Source organism: Pocillopora damicornis, chromosome 2 (genome assembly GCF_964200805.1).
Source record: "Pocillopora damicornis chromosome 2, jaPocDami1.2, whole genome shotgun sequence".
Taxonomy (NCBI): Eukaryota; Metazoa; Cnidaria; class Anthozoa; order Scleractinia; family Pocilloporidae; genus Pocillopora; species Pocillopora damicornis.
The window spans coordinates 15,169,698-15,188,176 of record NC_142671.1 but is presented as its reverse complement, the minus strand read 5'-3'; the positions used below and the strand labels follow the sequence as shown (position 1 = coordinate 15,188,176).

Sequence of the window (18,479 nt, the reverse complement as noted above, 5' to 3'; positions counted from 1 at the left end):
CTTAATCCCCACAGCCACAGCCACAGCCACAGCCACAGCCACCACATCCACCACATCCACCACTTCCACCACTTCCACCATATCCACCACTTCCACCACATCCACCACTTCCACCACATCCACCACTTCCACCACATCCACCACTTCCACCACATCCACCACTTCCACCACATCCACCTCTTCCACCACATCCACCTCTTCCAGCGCATCCACCACAGCTACTGCATCCTCCACAACTTCCACAACCTCCACATCCTCCACAACCTCCGCATCCTCCACAACCACCGCCTCCACAAGCATCCCCAAGTTTGTGCTTAACATATGCGTTGCTCGGTACAGTGGTGGCATAAAACCCTGCTGCGACTACCAGCGCCAGGTCTTCACAACGGATTCTGCGAGGTTTGTCTTCCTGGCTTGAAGCCATAACTGATGGCTTCGTGTGATCGGTCATTCTTGTCGAAGTGTTAGGCTGACACAGAAGATGAAGGACAGCTATAGAGAATCCCAGTGCAATGCTTTCTGGTACGGCACTTGCTTCGGATGGAAAAGAGATCACTCCAGTCCGAAGGTTTACGTTGACTATCTCTTTTTCGCTAAGACTTACCCTGAAGTTTTCTCCCCGTTTCTTCACTCCTTTCCACTCTTGTGCTTCGGACAATGAGAAGAACTCGATGCACAAATCACCCGGTTGGCCCTTCACACCAGGCGTTCCTTTAACACCTGGACTACCTTCAGACCCTTTTATTCCAGGTACACCAGGGACACCCTTTACAGCTCCTTTCCATTTGCCAATGCAGATGCCCCAGTCTTTGCAACCTCTAATCAATATGGCTCTTACCCCTCCCGCCTCATTCAAAGTGCAACAAAAATCAGGCTTGCCGACTTGCTCCTTCGTCGGAAGGACATTTCCGCGTAGAAGGTGCGCGGTGCTAACAACCTCATCGACGTGGTTCATGACCTCTATGGAGGAGAACAGCAACTCAGCGGAGTGCATCACTCGGCAGGTAAACGCTTCTCGTCCCCAATAATCCAGTAGCCGATGCATTGACATTTCACTAGAAGCCAGGGTTTGGTTCAAAGAACAAGGCGAAAGGAACAGTGCTGGTGAGCTCAAAATGGAAGCAGCATCTTGGACTGGGCTGAAATCCCCATTTGGCATTACTGTGAAAATGTATTCATCTGGCTGAGGTGGATGCACCACAGTGGTAAACCGAACAATCAAGTTTCCAGCAATGGTTAACTCATGCGTTTCCGGTTGAGACACCACGTTACTTTTGTAGGAGACTCTCCAGGCCAGATATTCGGCTGAGAAGTAATACTCTGCAGACTCATCTAGTAAATGTGAAAAGCAAGAGCAAGTCCCATGTTGCTGAATACGAACCTAACAAAGTAAACCAAAAAAAATGCACTTTTTATTACATGTGATGAAATATTTTAGGCAGGAGTTGTTCGTGGAAAGATTTTTGTCCGTGGCTGTGACTTAAGGTTCGGTGATAATCAGATTTCAATTGAGGGAAAAGTCGTAGTATTCATAGGTTGACGAAAACACTCCTTTCCAGGATTGTTACTTCTACGCTCAAATCATTCTTCTTTTCCATCGCCCAACAAAAATCTTTCCAAGTTGAAAATATCCACCTACAAACTAGAGTTTGCTCATAAGTAATACGTCTTATCGTGTAACTTAGTGCAAACTGTTCGCCTTTTTGCTTACTTTTGATCACATTCTTCCGCGGAAAATGATTTACCGTATCTGAAGCAATCAGATGGACCTGCTCGCCACTTCCTGATCACGATATTATTTCATATAATTTTTCATTAATGAATCTTAATGTTCTCAGTAATTCGGCAACCCTCAGTAAGATTACTCACCGCGGAAAGCCTATGATTGTAATATGACTTGTGGCTAGATACGACTACCTATTATTATTCGTTTATACAAAACCTTCAGGTGTGTCAATTATGTCACTAATTCATTAAAAAGCTAGTTTCAAGCCCTGATGGAAATAAAACATTAAAGAAAAAAAATTGTATAAGAACACTTACCCTCAAATTTCCGCTATTCTTCTTTTTGTATGCAAACCTTGATAACACACCATTAGATTTTGTTGCTCTTGCAGCAGGTCCACGAACTTGCACCTTTAGCACTTGCGAGCCATTGACATCTTCAATTTTGACAGTGTAGGTTTTCGGTTTTGGGAGACCTTCAACTTCCAACATGGTTAAATCCACGGTGTACTCAAATGCTCCATGCAAGCTGTAATCAATGGATTCTTTCTGCGTACCAAGAGGAGGCTCTCCGCGAAACATGGCTCCATTTAGTGCAAATATCTGGCCCAGGTTTTTCCATTTCTCTCGTGTCACTGTTTCAGACTTGCTAAGTTGTGAGCCTGGCCGTCGGTCGTTCACTGAATCATTGTGATTGAATAATTTACCTAGGATTTCCGTGGTGTCTTGTGTGTAGATTAATGGATTAAGCTGATGTGTGTGCCAAATAAGGTCAAAGTCATAGCACGGTACAAAAAACAATTCTGGATTTTTTTTCTTCAGATAAAGATGCAATTTATACCTCTTCACTGCTTCGGTCAAAAATCTCTTGTCCGCAAAATGAGGTAAGGACACCTGATAATTAAAAACCCTCTGTCGAGCACAAGCAGCCTCGATGTCATACTCAATTCTTGATTGGAAATCTGGCGCGTCGCAAACAGGGGCCGTCAGGTCTACTTCAAAAGGTTCTTCAGGATACAGCTTTTCCCATAGGGCCCTGGCCTTTACAAGCCCTTTATCACGTTGCTCACCGACTAGTATTTTATGATCCACCAAAGTGGCGACAATTTCCTTACAGTCCCTCTGGTAACTGACAGGGGACAGCATGTGCACATGCCACACCCAGGCGATGTCAAGTGGTGCTGCGATGTTCAAAGGAATAAACCATTTCTTGATACGAGTGGAATTCTGAGCCAGCAAAGGCAGCCAGAAAAGTTCATATCTAAAGGAAAAGAAAATAGTTAAGGCAAGAGGGTTTTTGTTACTGGGAAAATAGCGAAGCAGTAGATTTCATGAAATAAAAACAATTGATTGCATTCGATCAGTCTTCTCAAGAATTCCTTGTTTGGTACTGTCAATGAAAGGAACAGAGCATACCTTCTGATTGCATTTCGAACGTGTGAACCGGCGTATAAACTTGGATAATCATCAACAATCCGCAGGAACTGGAGTTGAGCAATAGCGGCGTCCACCAAATAAATACCGAATTGAAACTCGGGACAGAACGCCATGGCTTACTTTGAAGGGTTACTAAATAGGGAGAAAATTAAAAGAAGCCTAAGGTTACGTCGACAAAAGATGTAATTTTTGGATATGCATGAAAATTAGAGCAATCACAAGTCAACAACTTGTAATTAAATAATTCATTCTTGAAAGAGATACAAGAAAAAAGAGGAAAACTATTTTTAATTATTTTAATCATTCAACTAGCGAACAATCACTCTGAGATGCAGAGCATTATGATTCAGCCGCAGTAAAATTTCGCGCAAATGTAGGTGACAGATGTAGCTATAGTCGAGATACTTTTGTCAAACCATTATCATTTTGCATGAGAAAAATACTTATAAGTGCTTTGGAGAGTCTGGAAACATTTTTGAAATACCTTCGTAACAAGAAACTTAACTGACTTGATGTTCAAACTGATTTCAACAGTAAGCGGTAGATACATGAATTAAGTTTGCTAGAAACATCGGTGTTAAATCAGTAACTGATGGCAATGAAAAGACGAACGTTTCCGCATCCAAATTAAGATTGCACTGAGCTGCGCCATAGTTTTATCTGCAAATAATCCAGGCCTTTCCACAATCAACTGCCGGTAACTTTCTTCTGTCGAGCTTTAGCCACTCGCTATCGACGTGGCTTGGGGAGGAAGCACCGTAGATCACTGCATGTATTTCTACATCACCTTCGCAATGGCGTGACTCGATCTTGTCGATTCACTAGGCTATATCCTTAAAAAGTGGATTCTATTTCCAACGTTTACACCTACTTTATTAGGAAGGGTTTCCTCCCTAGTCCTTTTGATTTGACCTATCGAGAAGTTAGAGATTCAAACTACACGACTCGACGGAACAATCACCCAAAGGTTCAAACTATTCTAAGATAGCCACACAAGTTTCTTGAACAGAGATGAGAGATGTAGCATAAGTGAAGATGCTATGGTCAAACCTGATATTTTTCATAAGAAACATATCAGGAAGGGCTTCAGAAAATCTGGAATCCTTTCAAAGTATCCCCATGAGCAGCAACTCAACTAACATGATAATCAGCCTCTCATCCTAAACGGTGCTGAACGGTTAGCAGAAGTTTCCTCTAAATTGTATCGATGTTATCAGGTTTCATAACAGTAAGTCAAAAAAAAAAAAGGAACACGTCTTCATACCGAAATTTATGTTTCTATTCTGATCTTAGCCTCCTTAAAACAATCTTAGCCTTTCCACTGACTATTAACTCTGACTAGAGTTACTCGATATGGAGGTGTGCTCACGTTGATACAGTGTGTCTTTTTCTGCACCAAAACACATGGCTAATACAAAGAAGCGTGCTGCTCTAAAAGTGACTTTTTCTAGCTATTCCTGAAACAACTTGGGGAGGTGATACCTTTACCCTCAACAAATGTTCTAAGTTTGCTTTAAGCGCCTAAGATTTCCGAAATCACTCTTCCGACCTCTACTTCGATGGCTTGATAATTCGCAAAAGTACATGATGTCACAAGACCAATATCGTATGAAAATTGGAATTTGTCTTTAATACTACCCCGTACTCGATTGAGTGCTTACCTTCTTTAAAACTGTAAATCTACTTTTCGTTTGCAGAATGAACTAATTGGAAGACCAAGCTATGGTCTTACTATGAAAATATCTCTCCTGAGACAAGAAACTCAAAGTATATGAAAAACTAGTCAGCCATAAAATCAAACATTAAGTCTTTTGTAGGCATAAGGGAGTCTTTTATCAAGGTGACAGATGCGGCTTTACCAAAGACCCCTCAATGTCTGCCGTTGTTTCCCACCCTCTCAAGCCACTTAATGTATGACTCAGCTTAAGCGGATACGTAAACTGACTGAGAAAATACACTCTTGTTTTGCTCAATTTTCGAATTCCCAAAACCTTCAAACTCCTGTTTTGCAAAATTTTTTCACAATCTTCAAATCAACAACGGAAAAACTTGAAAAATGGCTGCGTTTACAGGTTATTTAAGATACTCTTACTGTAGAACACAAGGAGCTGAACACAAACAAAGTATAATTTTTCCGCTTTCTATTTGTCGTAAACACCACGCAGTACCAATGAATAGTAAGAGCTGAACGATACAGAGAAGGCCATGAAGTGTGCCCCATGATATGTTTGAAGACGGATTGTTCGGTTTTAATTCGAAGTCGTTAATCAGATATCAGCAAGCCTATTAAACTCTCTTTAATTTATTTTTCTAATGTCTCTACATTGACTTTCAATGTCTCATTTTCTTTATAAATTTCACATGTTCTTAGAACAATATTGAAAGGAACTGGAAACTTTTTTTGTCTCCGAATCGATTGAGATAGAGCGCCTCGTCCAAGATGGTTGTCTTTAATATGCACGCACGTTGACACATTTGATAATTCGGATTATTTAATTTCAATAAATCTATTCTATGGCGAGAACTACATATTCATAAGTATTTACCCAAAGGGACAGAAGCTCAGATATTGAGACCCGTGAAACTAACTAAACTAACTTGCGCAAAAGTGAAAAAAATGCGAGGTGATGCAGATAAAACTAACATTCTTTATGAGAAACTGCACGAGATGTTCTTTAAAGAGTCGAAGAGCCGTTTTGAAATACCCTCCTTAGCAGAAACTTAACTAAAATAAACTCTTATCCATATCAAACGATTACTCGATATAACTGACTCAAGTTTCCGGGAAGCATGGAAGGAAAAACGATAAGCGAGGAAAAGGTTAGAAATAAACTTTTCAAGTTACCTGAATGGATCTCTTTTCCTGAACTTTAGTTTGCTGAGATAGATTCCAGCCTTTACAACGCCAACTCTGACTTGATTACCTTCTGTCAAGCGTTAACTATTCGATATCAAGGTCCGTCATCGTCTACGTAGCAATTTAAGCCATTAAGGGCATGAGTCAGCTTTTGTCAGGCACTGCAGTCTTTTTGGCCCCTAATTGTTTTCCTGCTTATCGCAGATTGGTGCAAAATGCATGTAATACTCATTGATAATAAACAAGGTGGTACTTTTTGATGTTAGCTCAGGCTGTCAAGGACGCGGTATTCCTTGCTGTGCACCACGTGCATGTGAATCATACAAGGTTCGTGCATCATGATCTGAACATAATGACGCGAAAGGAAAAAAACTGACATTTTATTTACTCAACATTTTAGATCATTTACACTTAATATTTTATCGAAACATTTAACTTAGTGTCGACAATTCGTGACGAAGGGTGAAGTTATAACGACTTTGGATACATTGTTAAGGAGTGTTTCATATGTCCATATTCCATACAAGGCAACCCTATTTTTTCTATCAAAAAACTTTGTGTCAGTAATAAAATTAGCAGTTTGAATAGAAGTTATTACAGTCTAACCTCGATTACCCGGACCTCGTATTATCTGTATTATCTTGGCAAGAAAGTTGGAGCATGCGGCTTCTTACGTATTTAAAAATGTAGCTTGATTTTGTAACAGAAAATAACCAAATAGTACTGAGACGAAACTATTGAAAAGCGCTGGATGTGAGTCAAATGTCAGATGCTAAGTTACAAGAATGGCTGAAGAACAGCGTTTGATTCTACCTTATCAAGCTAATTATCCTCCAAATTGAGCCAAATCAAATATTTCTTGCTTGAAAGCCTTCGCCAGTCTTTCCACTCGGTCAGTATTGTGGTTGGCAATCCTCCCATGGGCTTCGGTATTTCTTAGAACATTAAGATATTACGTTAGTTCCGCAAAGTTTTAAATTAACATTTCCTTGCAAATGCATACATTGTTCTGTTTCTGTTGTTTGTTTTGGCCAATCAGCATTGGTTTATACACCTTGAATTTAACTTTGTACTTTGTATAAAACAGAACTGAAGATGACAGAAGAACTGTCGAAACATGTTTTTTAAAAGTGTCGTATACTTTCCTAAATTCGTTACATATCTACTGCTATCCAGACCTATTCACACAACCATCAAATTATCAATGGAGGGAAGTTTTAACTGAAAAAACGTTCTGTATGAGAAAGTTAACAAGAACTATTAGAGAGAGTTGTGGAGCCACTTCGAATACTGGTATCCTCCCGAAAAAAGAACTTAACTGACGTGAATATCAATCCATATCAAACATTTACGAGAAACAATCGATCAGGTTGCCGGGAAGCCTGGAAGGTAAAAACTGAATTATATTTGTCCGAGGAAAAAATTATCCCTAGAAACAATTGTACTATGCTGGCGAAAAATATAGCCAAAAAATATTTTATCGCGTAAAACTTCGCTAAATAACCGCAGTCTTCCTCGATTTATTTTCAGCGACAGCGTCAAACATTCGTCTACTGTTATTAACTGATAAAGTAAAGGATAGTACATGAAAAACCATGAATCGTTAGTGAATAACTAGCAAGAAAAATGTCTTTGTGCTTCTCGAATTATTTTTTTTTCTATCTTTGTGAATCACGACTCTCGATTAAGCGACAAGTTAGCATAACATCTATCGGGTAACAATCAACTATAAATTACATATTTGTGTGTTCTCTACTTTACCATTAAATCGAGATACAAGTGGATATTTTATGTTACTACATCATATTTTTTCTAATGTCCAGAGAATAACGTTCTATCCAATTAATTAAGTCTAATAAATCTTTGACTTATACATCTAACTTAAGAGTGCCCTAGAAACACTCGCAAAATCTCGCCGAAATACGGCGAAGTTCCTCGGTAAGTAATTGTGACAGTCCTATTTGGAAATGACGGCACAGAGGTTAAAGAAAATTACTCAATACTATGCGCAAACCCAAAGATGCACCAGACTCGGTTCATGCGGGCATGTTCCCTTCTCTAAAGATATTTCTCTTACTTTCAACTTAGAACACAGTTTCATGTCAGTGAGGGCGGGTCATAAAAATCTCTCTATTTTCGAGGACTTAAACGTAAGTTCCTCAGTTCCTCAGCCTTTCAGTTCATGCTTAGTTAGTAAGCAAGCCATAATCCCGTCAGCCACCACAGCCACAACCACAACCTCAGCCACAGCCGCCACAGCCACAGCCACCACATCCACCACAACCTCCACATCCTCCACAACCTCCGCATCCACCACCGCCACCACAGGCATCCCCAAGTTTGTAATTAACATATGCGTAGCTCGGTACAGTGGTGGCATAGAACCCTGCTGCGACTACCAGCACCAGGTCTTCACAACGGATTCTGCGAGGTTTGTATCCTTGGCTTGACACCATAACTGATGGCTTCGTGTAGTCGGTCATTCTTTCCGAAGTGTTAGGCTGACACAGAAGATGAAGGACAGCTATAGAGAATCCCAGTGCAATGCTTTCTGGTACGGCACTTACTGAGGATGGAAAAGAGATCACTCCAGTCCGAAGGTTTACGTTGACTATCTCTTTTTTGCTAAGACTTACCCTGAAGTTTTCTCCCCGTTTCTTCACTCTTTTCCACTCTTGTGCTTCGGACAATGAGAAGAACTTGATGCACAAATCACCCGGTTGGCCCTTCACACCAGGCGTTCCTTTAACACCTGGACTACCTTCAGACCCTTTTATTCCAGGTACACCAGGGACACCCTTTACAGCTCCTTTCCATTTGCCAATGCAGATGCCCCAGTCTTTGCAACCTCTAATCAATATGGCTCTTACCCCTGCCGCCTCATCCAAAGTGCAACAAAAATCAGGCTTGCCGACTTGCTCCTTCGTCGGAAGGACATTTCCGCGTAGAAGGTGCGCGGTGCTAACAACCTCACCGACGCGGTTCATGACCTCTACGGAGGAGAACAGCAACTCAGCGGAGTGCATCACTCGGCAGGTAAACGCTTCTCGTCCCCAATAATCCAATAACCGATGCAGTGACATTTCACTAGAAGCCAGGGTTTGGTTTAAAGAACAAGGCGAAAGGACCAGTGCTGGTGAGCTCAAAATGGAAGCAGCATCTTGGACTGGGCTGAAATCCCCATTTGGCATTACTGTGAAAATGTATTCATCTGGCTGAGGTGGATGCACCACAGTGGTAAACCGAACAATCAGGTTTCCAGCAATGGTTAACTTGTGCGTTTCCGGTTGAGGCACCACGTTACTTTTGTAGGAGACTCTCCAGGCCAGATATTCGGCTGAGAAGTAATACTCTGCAGACTCGTCTAGTAAATGTGAAAAGCAAGAGCAAGTCCCATGTTGCTGAATACGAACCTAACAAAGTAAACCAAAAAAAATGCACTTTTTATTACGTGCGATGAAATATTTTAGGCAGGAGTTGTTCGTGGAAAGATTTTTGTCCGTGACTGTGACTTAAGGTTCGGTGATAATCAGATTTCAATTGAGGGAAAAGTCGTAGTATTCATAGGTTGACGAAAACACTCCTTTCCAGGAATGTTACTTCTACGCTCAAATCATTCTTCTTTTCAATCGCCCAACAAACAACTCTCTAAGTTGAAAATATCCGCCTACAAACTAGAGTTTGCTCATAAGTAATACGTCTTATCATGTAACTGCAAACTGTTCGCCTTTATGCTTACTTTTGGTCACATTCTTCCACGGAAAATGACTGACCGTATCTGAAGCAATCAGTGAGTGATTAACAAAAACAAACTACATAATGAAACCACTAAAACTGCTTGTTACTATTTGTTGTGATTTTCCCATGTCTCACATGTCAAATTATAATGGACCTGCTCGCCACTTACTGATCACGATATTACTTCATAATATATAGATTTAGCCAAGCCTAAAAGCAGAGCTCGCATTTTTTTTTTCCCACACAACTTGTCCCGGCCAGGACTAGAGCCCGGGTCGTCCGACTACTGAACAAAGCCGTGACGTTGGCGTGCCCGCGGTACAGTTGACCACGCATCTCAAAAGTAGTACCTTGTACGGTCGTACGGTCGTACATCCAAATTTTTTCGGCTTGATGGGTTACTACTATTTTGTATAATTATGGGGCTACGCTCTGCGAGCTCCGCTATAATTTTTCATCAATGAATCTTTATGTTCTCAGTAATTCGGCAACCCTCAGTAAGGTTACTGACCGCGGAAAGCTTATGATTGTAATATGACTTGTGACTAGATACGGCTACCTATTATTATTCGTTTATACAAAACCTTCAGGTATGCCAATTATGTCACTAATTCATTAAAAAGCTAGTTTCAAGCCCTGATGGAAATAAAACATTAAAGAAAAAAATTTGTATAAGAACACTTACCCTCAAATTTCCGCTATTCTTCTTTTTGTATGCAAACCTTGATAACACACCATTAGATTTTGTAACTCTTGCAGCAGGTCCACGAACTTGCACCTTTAGCACTTGCGAGCCATTGACATCTTCAATTTTGACAGTGTAGATTTTCGATTTTGGGAGACCTTCAACTTCCAACATGGTCAAGTCCACGGTGTACTCAAATGCTCCATGCAAGCTGTAATCAATGGATTCTTTCTGCGTACCAAGAGGAGGCTCTCCTCGAAACATGGCTCCATTTAGTGCAAATATCTGGGCCAGGTTTTTCCATTTCTCTCGTGTTACTGTTTCAGACTTGCTAAGTTGTGAGCCTGGCTGTCGGTCGTTCACTGAATCATTGTGATCGTATACTTTACCTAGGATTTCCGTGGTGTCTTGTGTGTAGATTAATGGATTAAGCTGATGTGCGTGCCAAATAAGGTCAAAGTCATAGCACGGTACTAAAAACAATTCTGGATTTTTTTGCTTCAGATAAAGATGCAATTTATACCTCTTAACTGCTTCGGTCAAAAATCTCTTGTCTGCAAAATGAGGTAAGGACACCTGATAATTAAAAACCCTCTGTCGAGCACAAGCAGCCTCTATGTCATACTCAATTCTTGATTGGAAATCTGGCGCGTCGCAAACAGGGGCCGTCAGGTCTACTTCAAAAGGTTCTTCGGGATACAGCTTTTCCCATAGGGCCCTGGCCTTTACAAGCCCTTTATACTGTTGCTCACCGACTAGTATTTCATGATCCACCAAAGTGGCGACAATTTCATTACAGTCCCTTTGGTAACTGACAGGGGACAGCATGTGCACATGCCACACCCAGGCGATGTCAAGTGGTGCTGCGACGTTCAAAGGAGTAAACCATTTCTTGATACGAGTGGCATTCTGAGCCAGCAAAGGCAGCCAGAAAAGTTCATATCTAAAGAAAAAGGAAATAGTTAAGGCAAGACGGCTTTTTGTTACTGGGAAAATAGCAAAGCAGTAGATTTCATGAAATAAAAACAATTGATTGCATTCGATCAGTCTTCTTAAGAATTCCTTGTTTGGTACTGTCAATGAAAGGAACAGAGCATACCTTCTGATTGCATTTCGAACGTGTGGACCGGCGTATAAACTTGGATAATCATCAACGATCTGCAGGAACTGGCGTTGAGCGATAGCAGCTTCCACTAAATCAGTACCGAATTGAAACTCGGGACAGAACATCATGGCTTACTTTGAAGGGTTACTAAAAAGGTAAAAAATGAAAAAAGCTAAAGGTTTCCTCGTAGATACATGATTTAAGTTTCTAATAAGCATCGATGTTATTACAGTAACTGATGGCAATGAAAAGACAAACGTTTCCCCATCCAAATTAAGATTACACTGAGCTGCGCACGGTTTTTTCTGCAAATAATCCAGGCCTCTCCACAATCAACTGCCGGCAACTTTCTTTTAGTCAAGCTTTAATTACTCGCTATCGAAGGGGCTTGGAGAAGAAGCACCGTAGATCACTACATGTAATCCTAGTCACCTTCGCAATTGCGTGACCCGATCTTGTCGATTCACCAGAGCCTTGTTTCCAATGTTTACGCCTACTTTATTAGGAAGGGCTTCCTCCCCAACCCTTTTGAATTTACCTATCGAGAACTAAGAGATTTAAAACACAAGACTCGACTGAACAATCTCCCATAGGTTCAAACTATTCTAACTCGAGTTTCTTGAACAGAGATGAGAGATGTAGCATCAATGAAAATGCTATGGACAAACCTGATATTTTTTGTGAGAAGCATATCAGGAAGTGCTTCAGAAAATCTTGGATCCCTTCAAAATAGCCCCATGAGCAGCAACTTAACTAACATGATAATCAAGCTCTCATCCTGAACGGTGCTGAACGGTTGGCAGAAAGTTTCCTCTTAATTATATCGATGTTCTCAGGTTTCAAAACAGTAAGCGAAAGGAAAAAAAGGAACACGTCTTAATACCGAAAATTATGTTCCTACAATGATCCTAGTTTCCTTAAAACAATCTTAGCCTTTTTACTGACTAGCAACTCTGACTTGACCCTCTATGTCCAGAGTTACTCGATATGGAGGTGTGCACACGTTGATACAGACAAGGTATAATTTTCCGCTTTCGATTTATCGTAAACACTACGCAGTACTTGTGAATAGCAAATTAATAGTTGAACGATACAGAGAGGGCCATGAAGTGTATTTTATGAGATGTTTGAAGACAGATTACTCAGTTCGAAGTCATTACTCAGATATCAACAAGCTTATCATGGAGGTGTGCAGAAGTGCACTCCATTGAGAGCGCTTACCTCTTTTAACCCTCTAACTCCCATGAGTGACCAAAACAGAATTTCTCCTTACAATATCAATACAATATCAACCAGATACGTGATGAGAATATAGAAAAATATCAATTTGGGAATGATAGGTTTATTCAATATTAAATTCTCCGAACTAACTCTATAAGAATTGTATGGTTGACAGTAAGGAGAATTACAAATTTGATCTGGGAGTTAAAAGGTCAAAACTGTGAATCTCCTTTCCGTTTGCAGAATAAATCAATTGGAAGACCAAAATATAGTAGAATTATAAGGAAATCTCTCCTGAGACGAGAACTTCAAAGTACATGAAAAACTAGTCAGCCGTGAATTAAATCAAACACGAAGTCTTTTGTAATTTCTGATATACGGGAGCCTTTTATCGTGGTGACAGGTGCGGCCTGACCAAAGACCCCTTTGTTTTCCCACCCACTCAAGCCACTTAATGCATGACTTCGCTGTAGCGGATACGTAAACTTACTGAGAAAATGAACTCTTGTTTTGCTCAAGTTTCGAATTCCCAAAACCTTAAAACTCCTCTTTAGCTCTATTTTTTCAAATCAACAGCGAAAAAAACTTGAAAAAATGGCTGTATTTACAGGTGATATAAAATACTTTTACTATGGTGAACAACTAGCTGAACACAGACAAAGTATAATTATTCTCTCTTTAATTTGTTTTGTCTCTGCATTGACTTTGAATGTCTCATTTTATTAATAAAATTCATATATTGAAAGAGAAACTGGAAACTGTTTTTGACTGCGAATCGATTGAGATAGAGCGCCTCGACTAAAATGGATGTCTCTGATATGCAGACATTGAAACTTTTAGAATTCGGATTATTTACTTTCAATAAATCTATGCTGTGGTGAGAACTACATAGTAATTGGTATTTATCCAAAGGGCTCAGATATTAAGACCCCTGACTTTGATACTAACTACTAAAAATTACTGCGCAAAAGTGAAAAAATGCGAGATGATGCAGGCAAAACTGACATTCTTCATGAAAAACTGTATGAGATGTTCTTTAGAGAGTCGAAGAGCCATTTTGAAACACTATGCTGAGCAGAAACTTAGCTAAGATAAGCGATTACCCGATATAACTGGTTCAAGTTTCCGGGAAGCATGGAAGAAAAACGATAAGCTAGGAAATAGTAAGAAATAAAGTTTACGCGTTACCTGTGTGAATCTCTTTCCCTGAGCCTTGGTTTTCTGAGATGGATTCCAGCCTTTCCAACGTCAACTTTGAATTGTTTATCTTCTGTCAAGCGTTAACCACTCAATATCAAGGTTTGTCATCGTCTACTTAACAATTCAAGCCATCAAGGGCATGAGTTAGCCTTTGTCAGGGCTCATCTATTGGCAAAAGGAAGTTGTTGTTCACCGAACCTCGAATTTGCAGGCTGAGGTAGAGGAACTATTAGTGTCATGATGCTCGCGAACTCGTATCGCTGGATCTGCCTTAAATCAGTAATCGTAAACTTAACTAGTTTGTATTTGTATTTTCTCAAACCAACAAGGTCTCAGAATGTGAACTATTTCAAAACAAAATCGTTTATTGAAAAATAAAGCAACGATTGGACATTAAGTAATAAAATCATTGTGTTCTGCCAGTATCTCACAGATAAATCATTATGGACCAGCTCACCAAAAACAAATATTGCGCTCAACACCGTCCAATAATTTTTGAATTGTTTTGTGAATAGCTATTCGTCACCTCCCCATGTGTATACTTGTATTTTCGGATCAATATCAGTATCTGGGCAGCTGCCCACCTACCCCTCCCCTTACTCAACAACTCAACAATAGTCAATTGACAATTGATAACAAGTTGGGGCTAGGGGAGGGGTAGGTGGGCAGTTGCCCAGATACTGATATTGATCCGTATTTTCTAATCTTATTGCTTCGACACTCAACTTCCAACATAGTCAAGTCTACGGTGTACTCAAAAGCTCCATACAAACTGTAATCAATGGATTCTTTCTGCGAACCATGTGGATGCTCTCTGCGAAACATGGCTTCATTAAGTTCAAATTAATGCCCCGGGTTTTTCCATTCCTTTCGTGTTACTTGCCCAGTTTTGACCCTGGCTGTCGGTTGTTCAATCGAATCATTATTGTGATCGAATACTTTACCCAGGATTAACCTGATATGCCATTAAATAAGGTCAAAGTCATAGCACGGTACAAAACACATTTCTGAATTTTACTGCTTTAGATGAAGATGTAATTTATACCTCTCCAATGCTTCGATCAAGAATTTGTTATCCGCAAAATGAGGTAGGGACACCTGATAATTAAAAACCCTCTGTCAAGCACAAGCAGCCTCGATGTCATACTCAATTCTTGATTTGAAATCTGGTGCCTTATCAACAGGGGCCGTCAGTTCAACTTTGAAAGGTTCCTCAGGATCCAGATCTCCCCAAAGGGCCCTGGGCCTAGTTATTCAAAGGGCAGATAACGCTATTTAACGGATACATTGCTATTCAGCAGATAAGTGAAAGCAAAACGTACTGCACTATACCCCCGATAAAGATTTATCCGGTGGATAGCGTTATCCAACTTTCGAACGAACGGGGCCTGGCCTTTATAAGCCCTTTCTGGCGTAGCTCTTGGATTATGTTGTGTTCCTACCGAGTAGAGACAATTTAATTGCAGTCTCTCAGGTAATCGACGGGGGACAGCATGTGCACATGCCACACCCAAAGCAATAGACCATTTCTTGATACGAGTGACATACTGAGCTAGCAAAGGCAACCAGAGAAGTTCATATCTAAAGGAAATAGAAGTGGGTAAGGCAAGAGTGCTTGTTATGAACCCACGATGAGCTTCACCTTACAAAAGCAATTGTACATATTAGGCTAAGAGCGTATCGATTACGCTCAAATTTTCATGATCTTCAACCAAAGATCACAATTCATTCTTTAGCATGGTTGAGATGTCGCGAAGAAATGCTCGGTGATTAAGGAACAGCTTCTAAAACACACGCCAAAAGAGACTCAAATTAAAAAAAAGAAAAAAACCGAGGGAAGTTTTGCCTTTAGATAAAAAGAGCCCTATTAGGACTGAATACTCAAGAGAGACAGAACCGGGGACGAAAAATGAAAGGAGGATCGAAACCAACTAACTCTCTCTCACTTGTTCACTAAGTTCTTTCGCTTTACATTTACAAGCTTCTGAATCATTTTACGCCTCCCTGGTGGGAATTTCAGTCTTGAGCAAAGTTCGTCGAGAGTATCAAGTTCTGGACTGGGAAAATAACAAAGCAGTATATTTCGTCACAAAACCATATTGCGTGTATACTATTAGTCTTCTTCTCGAGAATTCCTCGTTCAGTAGTGTCCATGAAAGGAACAGAGCATACCTTTTAACGTGTGGACCGGCATGTAAATTTTAATGATCATCAACGAGCATCAAGAACTGGCGTTGAGCAAGAGCAGCTTCCACTAAATCAATACCGAATCGAAACTCGAGACGGGACTCCATGGCTGATTATGAAGTATTTCTAAACAGGGAGAAAATTCGAAAAAGAAAGCAAAATTAAAACGAATCACTTAGCCATTACTCAATATGCTTGGGTACAAGAGGTACTTAAACCGATTAGCCTATGATTACTCCTACATTACTTTAAGTGTTTGTTTCTGCTCTAGGACACATGGCTAATAAGGAGGCAAATTAAACTATTCTAAACCACAAATACAAATGATGTCTAATTATTTGCAAAATAACATGAAGCTAAGAAGATTGTGCCATATTTTTTCTGCAAATAATAGTGTAGAGAGTTGATGTCTGAACCTCGGCAGTAGAAGGCCCAATGAGTTATCATCGGTCACGCGCTAGCTGCATGGATAATAGTAACGTTGTCACAGTCAGCGTTTGCGTGAGTTTCTCCCATCAGACAACGACCACTCAATATAGAGTTATGCTGTTATCTACGTTTCCAGCGTCTTCAAAATTTTCGGCCAGTAAGTTGGTCTTTCTCACAATCCAAACATTTCCCATATTTCTTAGCAGTCGTGCGGTTCAGCTGAGGGCCAAAGTCAATTTGGATTCTACCATCTATGGCATAAGATAAACCAACTCATTATACTTTTGAGTTTTTCCAACGTAGAAAGAAGGCTGCTAAAAGCGACTGAGGAAACCGGATACAACATAGGCCTGAATATTAAGATTGTTCGTCAACCGACAAAAAAATTTATGCGGCAGGTTTGGAAGGATAAACTTACAAGTAAACTGGGAAAACGAAAAACCACATTCTTGTGGAAAATAAATAATAATAAAATAGACAACGTTTGCATGTACTGAAGGTATCCTGCAATCTCTTTGGCCTCTAATCGTTTTCCTGCTTATCGCAGATTAGTGCAAAATGCATGTAATACTCGTCAAATCTCTTTAAATTGTCTATTTAATAATACATAAGGTGGTATTTTTTGATGTTAGCTCAGGCTGCCAAAGACGCGGTATTCCTTTCTGCGCACCACGTGCATTTGAATCAAACAAGGTTTGTGTGTCATGATCTGACCATAATGACGCGACCGCGAAAAGTTTTTAAGCCACGTGATGAAAAAGTCCACTTCAGTATGATTTTATATTAGAGTGCACAAAAGAAAAGCGAAGTTACTTGAGTCAAGGTCAGTGCTGGGGTTGGGGGGGAGGGGTGGGAGAGTTGTACTGTGTGACGAAAGAGAATAAAGTTATCCTCTCCTGTTTGTGATGATTAAATAATATATCTTGCAGTGGAATGTCAATAGGACGCCAGTATATGACCCTCCTACTGTAAAATACTGCTTCCCCCTCTCCTAAGAGTGTCGCGTGACTGATGCGTGAAGTAATGGCGGACGGATTATTTGTTCCCATAAAAATGATTTCCTGAGCATGACAGGACTCCAACACGGTCACACGCAACTCAAATTATATTACTACGCTACGTTTATACTCATTCCCTAACGATCAACTGGCAATTTTCTCAAAATCATTGTTATCCACGCTAACCAGCCTGATTATCGTTGGATTATGATAGGCGAAGTGAAATCAAATCAAATGAAACAGGACGCTGGACTGTAGACAAACAAATCAAACCATTGACTGAAAAGATAATCTTACACCTTCCTAGTTTTCTTAGCTTAGTCCATGGCGTGAGTGAAATGTAAACGGCGTTTAAAAAGAAAAACATTTTCCATGGCTATCTCATCATTATAATTTTTTTTCTGCTGATTATGTTTGTCTCACGCGATGGACTAAGCTTACAGTTTAGGACTGCTCGTAATCTGTTGAAAGGAAAAAAATGACATTTTATTTATTGAGCATTTTAGATAATTAACAGTTAATATTTTATCGAAACATTTAGCGTAGTTTCGACAATTCGTGACGAAGGGTGAAGTTATAAAGACTTTGGATGCATTGTTGAGAGTGTTTCATGTGTCCATATTCCACACAGGGCAACCCTACTTTTTTCTGTCAAAAAACTTTGTTTCAGTAATAAAATGGGCAGTTTGAATAGAAGTTAGTATTATCTTAGCCAGAAAGTTGGAACACGCAACTTGCCATATATTTAAAAATGTAGCTTGACTTTATAACAGAAATTGACCAAATAATACTGAGACGAAACTATTGAAAAGTGCTGGATGTCAAATGTCAGATGTTAAGTTATAAGAATGACCAAATGACAGCATTTGATTCTACCTTATCAAGCTACTTATCCTC

The 18,479-nt window shown here is 40.1% G+C and overlaps 2 protein-coding genes across 2 annotated transcripts; both read right to left on the bottom strand.

The window, feature by feature from the left end:
• Position 1: 1 nt before the first annotated feature.
• LOC113677261 (uncharacterized) lies at positions 2–3,430 on the bottom strand. The gene is made up of 3 exons (XM_089192017.1): positions 3,142–3,430; positions 2,044–2,986; positions 2–1,381 (listed from the first exon to the last, which is right to left on the bottom strand). Exons 1-3 carry the CDS (start codon positions 3,273–3,275, stop codon positions 2–4), a joined length of 2,457 nt encoding a protein of 818 aa, XP_089048143.1. The 5' UTR covers positions 3,276–3,430.
• A 3,758-nt stretch (positions 3,431–7,188) lies between these two features.
• LOC113677225 (uncharacterized) lies at positions 7,189–11,694 on the bottom strand. The gene is made up of 3 exons (XM_089196555.1): positions 11,542–11,694; positions 10,443–11,385; positions 7,189–9,432 (listed from the first exon to the last, which is right to left on the bottom strand). Exons 1-3 carry the CDS (start codon positions 11,673–11,675, stop codon positions 8,260–8,262), a joined length of 2,250 nt encoding a protein of 749 aa, XP_089052681.1. The 5' UTR covers positions 11,676–11,694; the 3' UTR covers positions 7,189–8,259.
• Between the last annotated feature and the right edge of the window lie 6,785 nt (positions 11,695–18,479).